This window comes from Hylaeus anthracinus, unplaced genomic scaffold (genome assembly GCF_026225885.1).
Source record: "Hylaeus anthracinus isolate JK02 unplaced genomic scaffold, UHH_iyHylAnth1.0_haploid 4, whole genome shotgun sequence".
In the NCBI taxonomy this organism is placed as follows: Eukaryota; Metazoa; Arthropoda; class Insecta; order Hymenoptera; family Colletidae; genus Hylaeus; species Hylaeus anthracinus.
In genome coordinates this window covers 15,606,965-15,616,338 of record NW_026535289.1, presented here as the reverse complement: position 1 = coordinate 15,616,338, position 9,374 = coordinate 15,606,965, and the positions used below count along the sequence as shown (strand labels likewise).

The 9,374-nt window shown below is 32.5% G+C and overlaps 2 protein-coding genes across 5 annotated transcripts; one reads left to right on the top strand and one right to left on the bottom strand.

Moving 5' to 3' along the window:
* Positions 1-128: 128 nt before the first annotated feature.
* LOC128894491 (histone H2B-like) lies at positions 129-1,327 on the bottom strand. The gene has a single exon (XM_054156249.1). The coding sequence runs from the start codon at positions 931-933 to the stop codon at positions 562-564; it is 372 nt and encodes a 123-aa protein (XP_054012224.1). The 5' UTR covers positions 934-1,327; the 3' UTR covers positions 129-561.
* Positions 1,328-1,785: 458 nt separating this feature from the next.
* LOC128894748 (USP6 N-terminal-like protein) lies at positions 1,786-9,102 on the top strand. 4 transcript variants are annotated; one of them, XM_054156715.1, is made up of 9 exons: positions 1,786-1,957; positions 2,038-2,370; positions 2,746-2,978; positions 3,053-3,376; positions 3,480-3,667; positions 3,741-3,901; positions 3,990-4,310; positions 4,383-4,521; positions 5,167-9,102. In XM_054156715.1, exons 3-9 carry the CDS (start codon positions 2,824-2,826, stop codon positions 5,592-5,594), a joined length of 1,716 nt encoding a protein of 571 aa, XP_054012690.1. In that variant the 5' UTR covers positions 1,786-1,957; positions 2,038-2,370; positions 2,746-2,823; the 3' UTR covers positions 5,595-9,102. The 4 variants fall into 4 exon arrangements, with proteins under 4 accessions (XP_054012690.1, XP_054012691.1, XP_054012689.1 ...); XM_054156716.1 differs by having other exon boundaries at positions 1,786-2,234; XM_054156714.1 differs by having other exon boundaries at positions 1,786-2,370.
* The last annotated feature ends 272 nt before the right edge of the window (positions 9,103-9,374 follow it).

Genomic DNA, 9,374 nt, shown 5'->3' with positions numbered 1-9,374 from the left:
GTATTTAAATTAACAGATCCTTGCTAATGACTTTCTAGAAAAAATTGAACCGAATTACGAATAACTTTGAATACTATTATTCATCCTATATCTGATACTATTTATCCCGCCATTTCAAATACAGGGTGATCCTCTCGCTAGTAGACCCGAAAGGAAGTGCCGCTACAATAGAAAAAAGTAACCGAGGTGATTTTTTGTGTCACCGCTAGTTCGAGGACGGTTAGCCCCCCCCCCAGCGAAGGCGGCTGATGCGTGATAATGTGTATAATGAGACAAACCGTCCCGTTTAAACGCATACAACCGCATATAACCGTCTTCGCTGCGGGGGTCATCGGTCGTCGAACTAGCGATGACATAAAAAGGACCTCGGCTACTTTATTCTATTGTGGCGGCACTTTCTTTCGGGTTTACAATGGAGAGAGGATCAGCCAGTACAAACGATGAAACAGATTTTAATTTTTAGTAAATGTTCGAATAGATATGTTCCCAACGTATTTATATATTTGTTGGTCCTAAAAAGGACCGTTTGTTTTAAGATAGCAAGTAGCGAGTTACCTTCGCTTATTTCGAGCTGGTGTATTTTGTAACTGCCTTGGTGCCCTCGCTAACTGCATGCTTGGCTAATTCACCAGGCAAAAGTAGTCTTACAGCGGTTTGAATTTCCCGAGACGTGATGGTCGAACGTTTGTTGTAATGGGCCAATCTTGAGGCTTCCGCTGCGATACGTTCAAAGACATCGTTCACGAAACTATTCATGATGCTCATCGCTTTGCTAGATACACCAGTATCGGGGTGCACTTGCTTAAGAACTTTATAAATGTAAATCGCGTAGCTCTCCTTCCTCTTCCTCTTCTTCTTCTTATCGGCCTTGCTGATATTTTTCTGAGCCTTTCCGGCCTTCTTCACAGCTTTACCGCTAACTTTTGGCGGCATGACGATGGTCGCAACACTTTTCGAAACTGACCACTTGTACGAATCAACTTGTTCAATCGACGATTGTGGAATGATTTCAAATGATTTCACGAGGAAAGTGGCCCTGTTATATAGCAAAAGGTGCTCGTTCTAGTGCACCAATCAACGTGCAACGAGGGTTCGCCCGGATCCACCGAATCTACTGATACACGATTGGCGCGAAGGTATCTACTACCGTTACCTGTCGTTACCTTCGAACAATGGAATTTACTTCATAGGACGCGTTCCTGTTCCTGTCCTTGTCCCTGTCCCAAAGTCTCAACATATTCGCACATGCTTCTCAATGCTTCTTATGCTCTCCAAATGTGCAAAATTACATTAATTTTGTATAAGGACCATTTTTATAGCTGCCTCTCAAAGTGCAAGCAGATGTTCGTATTTCAAGCATGATGATGCATCGAACCTACCAATATCATTTGCATACATAATACTCGAATAATGTATGAAAGCGTATTAAATAATTTCTCGCTTACTACAAGTAATTCGTAATACTTGTACACTACTAATTATTAAACAATTATTCTTTATTTGTCATAAATGCATAATCTTTGCTTTATAACGTTACAATACATTATTTCAATATATTGTTTAAACATTTGTTTCAATAATTATAATAATTATCGACCCTTTAGTTAGTGACGCCATCTAGTAGTAATAATGGGAACTATTTTCACAAGAAACTTTTGGGCGTTTTCCCACCGATGGCGCTACTGGTAATAAAACCTTCTCTAGTGTAGTTCAGTGATTAGCTGTTATCAAGGAGCGGTCGCCATGTTTGGAAGCGAATAATTGATAAGCTCAGAGCGGCTCAAAGCGTTGATAGCGATTCACAAATAGATTCCTAACCTTACCTTTGTTTTACATGAATACATCGATAACAGAAATCGACATTACTTAATCACGATTTTAACTTGTCATGCAAAAAATTGTGCACTACTCGAAAAAGTATTTTAATATTTGAGATACTGGACGATAAGCATAAGAGGTGTTATCAAAAGCAATGTTTGTTTTCAATAAAATATAGATACATGTTTAAACAAAGTGTAATATTGAAATTTGTTGTAGCTATAGAAACTGCATAACCCTTAATAATGCTAATTGTTCTTAAGAATTTCAAGTTAAGTTTGGAAAAATGAACGAGAAAAGTATGAGAATTTCGTAATCTTGTTTGTTTTGAATTTACAATGGATCTGTTGGTAACGCTGATCATGAAAGAGAATTGAAACATCCGAATCCGGCTTGAAGTTGAAGTTGCGTGTCTGGTATGTATGGACGGCAGTTTTGCTAAACGAATGACTGTTACAAAGAAACAATTTTACATGTAATATGAAACGAAGGAAATTAGTTAATCCCTAATAACTATGCAGTGTCTATAGTTTTGCACTTTATTTCTTAGTGGTAAGGTCGTTTACCGAGGATATCGGTTGATTTCAATGTATATAACCTTCCTTGTCAATACGTAGTGTAGCGATGGTCTGAACTTTATAACGACGGAAGTTTTACAATGTATTTAGAATTATAGTCCTCCTTCTCGCGTGTAGATTAAATAAAGTAAAGATATCCCTGACCAAGTTTTCCATTGCAACACAGTTATTCGGTAATTTCCCCTTTTTTTACACTAGAAATTGTAGTCATTTTTTAATACGATTTCATCGGTAATACGTTGACAACAATTTGAAAGAGATTTGTTGTGTTGTCGTTATTGTTTGTGCTATTCAAAAAATGTTTGTTCCATCCTGGTTGTATCGGTAATGTATTTCATTTCTACCGTAGATAACAACCTAACATAAATAGATTCTTCTTAACGAGACGGCATGTTTGTAAGAGCCTGGTTGCGAATTCTCACGGGGGATGAATGAGGAAGAATTATTGAAACGGTCTGCCGCTGAGCGAGATAGAATATTTAGCTGCTATGACCGTGGTAGAGAAAATGGAGCAGAAATTGATCCATGGGAAGATCCTACTTACGAAGTATATCACACGACGGACAGATATGGATTCATACAGTAATTAATATAACGACAATTATAGTATCTGCTCGCTTTTATCGCCTTTTGTTATATCAACGGGTGTATTTTAGCGACAAACGTCTACCGCAAAAGCCGGACCCGAACGAAATTAAGACTCATCGTGTGGAAATAGAGAGGTTAAAAAAATGGGAGAAGATGACGAAACAATGGGACAGTTCCTCGACTAAAGAAAAGTTACGACGTAGAATATATAAAGGAATTCCTAATAGATTTCGTGGTCAAGTTTGGGCGCTACTTCTGGGAATTAAAAATTTGAAAAGAGAACAAGCTGGTAAATACGAGGAAATGTTACAACTTGCTCGTCAATGGTCTACCGAAATAAGACAGATCGATGCCGATGTGGCTAGACAATATAGGGATCATATCAATTATAGGTATACAAGATGTATTTCATTAGAATGTATAAGGTTGAAATATCAAGATGGAAAATATGTTTGTACTTATCTGTAGTATTAAATTTTTATTAACGTTCGACAGGGAGAGGTATAGCATAAAACAACGATCCATGTTTTATGTCCTGGCTGCATATAGTATGTACAATATGGAAGTGGGTTATTGTCAAGGAATGTCTGTATTAGCTGGATTACTTTTGTTATATATGGACGAAGAAGATGCATTTTGGGGTCTTTCCGTGTTACTTGCCGATAAGAAGTACACCATGCATGGTCTGAGCCTGTTTTACACATTTTTAAGTAAGATAGTTTTGGACCACAATTAAACAGATACATTTCCTTTTAGGATTTTACGTTGACGGGTTTCCGAAATTAAATCGTTTTATAGAACATCATGACAAAATTATGAATAAATTTTTGCCAAAATTAAAGCGAAAACTCGATAAATGCGGTTGCGATTCTATTCTGTATGCTTTAAAATGGTTCTTTGTTGTTTTTCAAGAGAGGGTAAGAGTCTTAATTAAACTAATCGAATTATGTTTTAAAATTGTAAGTTGGATCTATATATCTAAACGTAATAATTCACTTGGAACAGACACCCGTTAATCTTGGCCTTCGAATTTGGGATATATTTTTATTGGACGGTGATCGTATTTTACCTGCTATGGCATATACAGTCATGAAAATGCATAAGCGTTTTCTTATGCCAATGGAAAGTCTTGATGAATTTTGTAATTATCTGCAAATTAAATTGGAGAAAGACTTTTGTTTCGATGATGATACAGTGATAAATACTATGGAACGTAGTATGGAAGAATTGAAACGGGCTAAATTGGATTATCCCGGTCCTCCTTTACCGCAAGAGTTACCAAGAACTCCATTTGGCACATTCAAAGAACCTACATTTGCTAGTAAGGTAACGTATAGTTATGCATATTACTTTATATTAAATAAACTTGAGCTTCATAGTTTGATTCTGTGTGTTCAGGTTGGGAGACGAGCCGAAGAGTTTAGCGAAGCACAGCACGTAATGCGTGAATCTATAACGCAACGTAGAGACTTGGTGCTCGTCGACGATGGTAGAGAAAGTACAACACCAGTCGAACCAACAGGTTGTGGTCTTGGCGGTGAGTTACAATACAGTGAAAACATAGTACACGAGAATATAAATACTTGCCTTCTACATTCTAAACGAGAGAGTATTCTTATGAACACAGAGAAAAATAAAGACAGAGATTCAAAGATTGACATAATGGTTATATACAATACTAGATTATAAGATACTTTCTAAAACTAAGATTCTGATATTCAAACTATTATGTATAATATTGCTCAATTATTTACTTAGACAGAATAATACAGAGATACTCTATAGAACGGATTTTGAAATGTTGTAATCGCTATAGGCAGGTTTTAAAAATGCTTAGCCGCGTTAAGATGAAACCGTATATGCCTCTAATGTTATTAATAGTGTTTGTATAAAATCTAATAAAAATGAGATGCAATAGACATTCTGTGAAACGCACGCGTTATTCTTAAGAGATTTAGTACGAAGATACTAAATAATTAATAATTACAATTGAAACCATAGTAAAATTATTCCCATATAAAGATAACGTTTAAATAGTATAAGTAGTTTTGAAACGCGTTTAAGAAAAGAGAGGCAATTCTAAATCGAAAATGTAGTACACTCACTCTATGGAACTATTTTGAGAAAACATGTTTGGTCCAACATCCTATGACAGTATAATAAAAATTGAATATGTGTGCAGGAAGCAAATTCTCATTTGATCCAAGTCTTGATGATGGGGCCTCTCCCAATGGCTCGCGCCGGTCATTGGCAGACACATCTGTTACTTCGACAGCCGACCTTTCCGTATTTAGTTCGGCAACACGGTCTCAAGCGTTAGACAATAGTCTCGATACTCAAAGTAATATTTCTAATGCTAGCTCGGGTAGCGGTGGTTTGCCTACTCCCAGAGCTACGCCTCATCAACCGAGTCCAGATGTTGTACGAATTTATGTACCGTATACTTCACCTATATCTGGCTCATACAAAGACGATCTTCCACGTACACTTCCACGATCATTAGAAACTAATCGGATCCGTATACGGGTCGATCCCGATCAGACACCGATAGTAGAGAGTCTCAAACCATTTTCATTAGAAACTCCGGAAGTTGAATTAGATTTAAAATAATCTGTTCATTTGGTAGGCATATAATTAACGAGCAAACAAAATAATTCATGACATTACAATTAGCAGTGTTTAAGCATATTTTTATTTCTATAATCGATAAAGATAATAACGAGTAACGTTTTGTCTAAAATAAAATGTTATTTGTTAAATATTACATAAGTGAGAAAATAATCCTTTATACTTCATACAAAAAATACATGAAAAATTACACAAGAGTAGGACAAGTACTACGTGACTACATAAATATACAACTACTAGAGAAAAATCACCTACAGCATATATACCACAAGTAGAATATTTCACAAATTGTTTTCTCATTTACGTAGCGAATAAGTATTTATTTGTCGGTCCTCGTTTTATTAAGAAGTCATGGTTGAACACTGCGAATAACGAACATCAACTATCCGGATAAATTATTTAAATAAAAATGCTGTATCGAAATAATTATCTAAATAAGGATTTATTTGAATAACACCCAACTCTGAGAATTAGTATTAAACACAGATTTAGGTGAATAAAACTAAATTTGCGTTGTATTATACACAGAAAACTGATCGCGAACTGATGGTAATTACAATAGGTACGATGATAAACAATGTTCATTAAATTAATGTGCACATACGTATGATTGTCCTTTCTTCGAAGGCCCACGTATAGAATCAAAGTAAACATGATGTATCATGATATTTCTTATTCAAGTATAAACCAGTGTATGTTGTGAGTACTATTTAGTCTCAAAAGTATTATAGCAATTCGTGTTTAACGAAAATTACTCCTACACTTTCTCTATGGCCTAATTTATGTTTAAAGTAAAACACAAACAATTTACAAATATGTAATAGAGAATTACAATTTTCACTCTGTTATTCCTAATCAACGATCCCGATCAACGAGATCTTCGATAATAAACTTATTTCCATCATTCTCGTCGAATCATTTTATGCAGACTACTGCATAATATTTTTCATGTGTCGAATTATATCATACAAAGATATAGATCGATACGAAACTTTAAGATAATGGAACTTTATGCAGTATAAAAACGAATTATGTATTAAACTTAATTGTAATATTTAGTAAAACATACTCAAATATTCAGACAATGAAATTTTAAAATATACAAATATTAATATATGTATAAGGCATTGCAAACAGCTTTATTAATAGGAATGTAAACTTTAAGTATAATGTATAGATAATTTCTGTAAAGTATGCGTTTTTAAATCTCTCCATCAGACAAACGTTATACAAAATATTTTGGAATATACCAAAAATTGGCTATTCTACAAGTATACAAATACGAGTCAATTTTCCATAGTAAATATAGAATTAAAAACAATATTTTTGTTACAATATTATAAGCATATAGAATCCTTTGAATAGTCATTATTATATTTTCAATATTGTGTATATTTCTCTAAAAATTTCTACAAGTACTGCGTATGTCATAAACGAGTATACATAAAGTTCCATACTCTAGAAATATTTAATGAGTAATTAATTTTGCATTCTAGATACTTTCTATGATACAACAAATAGAAGAAAATTATTTTGAGAAAAAGTTATCATTTAAGTAATTACGAATACATAAAAAATTAAAATAAAATGAGATCTGAAATTATTTGTTATTAAATTGGCAGATTATTGTTAACGGCGTAGAACTTTTACATTGCCGATTATTCTAAGAAAATTAGACCATGTAGTTTACATAATTTGTTAATTACTTATTTTGGGAACAATTGAATTGGTACATAATTCCATATGGTATCGATACGATAAAACTTATAAATTGTAATTGATAGGTTATTATAAGATAACGATCGTATCCTCCAAAAAGTTACATTCTGCAAGTATGTTAAGTATTATACTGCCACAGTACTATTAATACTTTATTTATTTTAAGTTTTGTTTTTCTTTCTTTTATAAGGATCAATGAAAGATTTACTATTGTATGTACATACATAATATTAAAGAAAAAGGAATCTTTCGTTATACTCGTTAGTATTCGAAAGAGATTCGTAAATAAAAAGTTTGCAAAGAATTTGACCGAGTCTTTGCCATGGAATGTGAATATTGAACAGTCTTCTAATATGCTTCATATCTATTGTTTAAATGTACAAAAACATGCTTTAGATAAATGTAATTACAATTGCGATATGCTTCTGAATTCATTGGTTCTGTAAAACATTCCTGGACGTACAATACAGTATTCCTCTATGTATGTATATAAATAGAATACAAAACTTATGGCTATTAACCCGTCAGCAATTACTTATTATATTTAATAACATATAAGGGTGATATTTGTTAAATAAATATTAAATGTTAACGGTTTGAATCTTTATTGCATTGTAAAGGATATCAAACACACAGTGTACAGTTCTATGGTAACCCTTATATGAGCTTGGATAACATTAAGTTTTCATGAACTTACATGAAATAAATTCTTAAAGTTATAAACAAAATATGGAATTGTATAGGTCTGAAAAAATCTTAATATAAATTAAACAAATTATATCGATTTATTTTAAAAGAACTACATTCCTTTGTTTCATATTAAAATTGTAAAAATGCACTAGTTTGTTAATATTTAAGATGATCCATTTGACATTTTAGTTGCCACGTTTACACAAACTACACTTACATATTAAATTATCTTGCAATATAAACAACACAAATGCTCCATTAGTTTGGTTTTATTTTAAATTCGTCAAGATCATTTTTTATGATTTATTTCTATACGAATGCGTATACTATAACATTAGGGAGTATTGATTTTAATAGTAGGACGAATTTGTATAACAGGAAACAGGATGAAGAGGAGCATAATTTTATTTACGTGTAAATAATGGATTTTGTAGCAAAAGTAATGCCTAGGACAAAAAAATTAGACTTTAGGAAGCTAAAAGTATCGTGTGATTGTCCAAACTGGTATAGCTGTAATATGTAAAATATATATATTGTGCCGAGTAATTCAAGTTTCTTGTAATATCAGGTGATAATTCGTTTTAGATTGGAATGATTGGAATATGGTAAAGTAATTTCGTATTGCTATTAGCAAAATATTGCAATGCCTTTATTAAGACAAACATGAAGTAACACTACATACATTCACATGCTTTCAGTACAGATTTCCTTATTTGAATAGACTTTAAAATATAAAAAAATGTGTTAAAAATAACTTGTCGATCGTTTTGTTCATTATTCACATTCGTCTTGTCGCACTATATAGATAAATTGAAGTTCAAATGTAATACCTGATGAACGTCTATGTAATATGTAATATTGTAGTTCAAGCGGATATTTTTTTTATACAAAAATTAAAAATACGCAATATAGTATAGACTTCTGTGTATCATTAGTAGGATATTCAGTAAGACAGGTACAATCTAATAATGCAATACTCGTATAACTTTTTGATGCCTGATAAAACATGCTGTAAATGATTGAAACCATCGAAATAATAAACAATAAAGAATACGAATTAAAATTTTGTTTCTTTTCAGAAGTCTCATGTTTTGTTATTATCATTTGATTGTGAGTTCTATTCTTTTTATAAATCTGCTTTGCAAACTTTCCCAATTAATACTTATTTTTTTGACTCGAAAGTAATTACGAAATTTGCATCCTACCAATAATAGATACATTTATCACAAATTTATTTAATCAGTTATTAACTTCATATAATTATCTAATATGTTTGCAAAAATTTATCTACACATGTATATATACAAAATATATTAATATATAAATGTTACTTTATATCAAATTATAGGACTC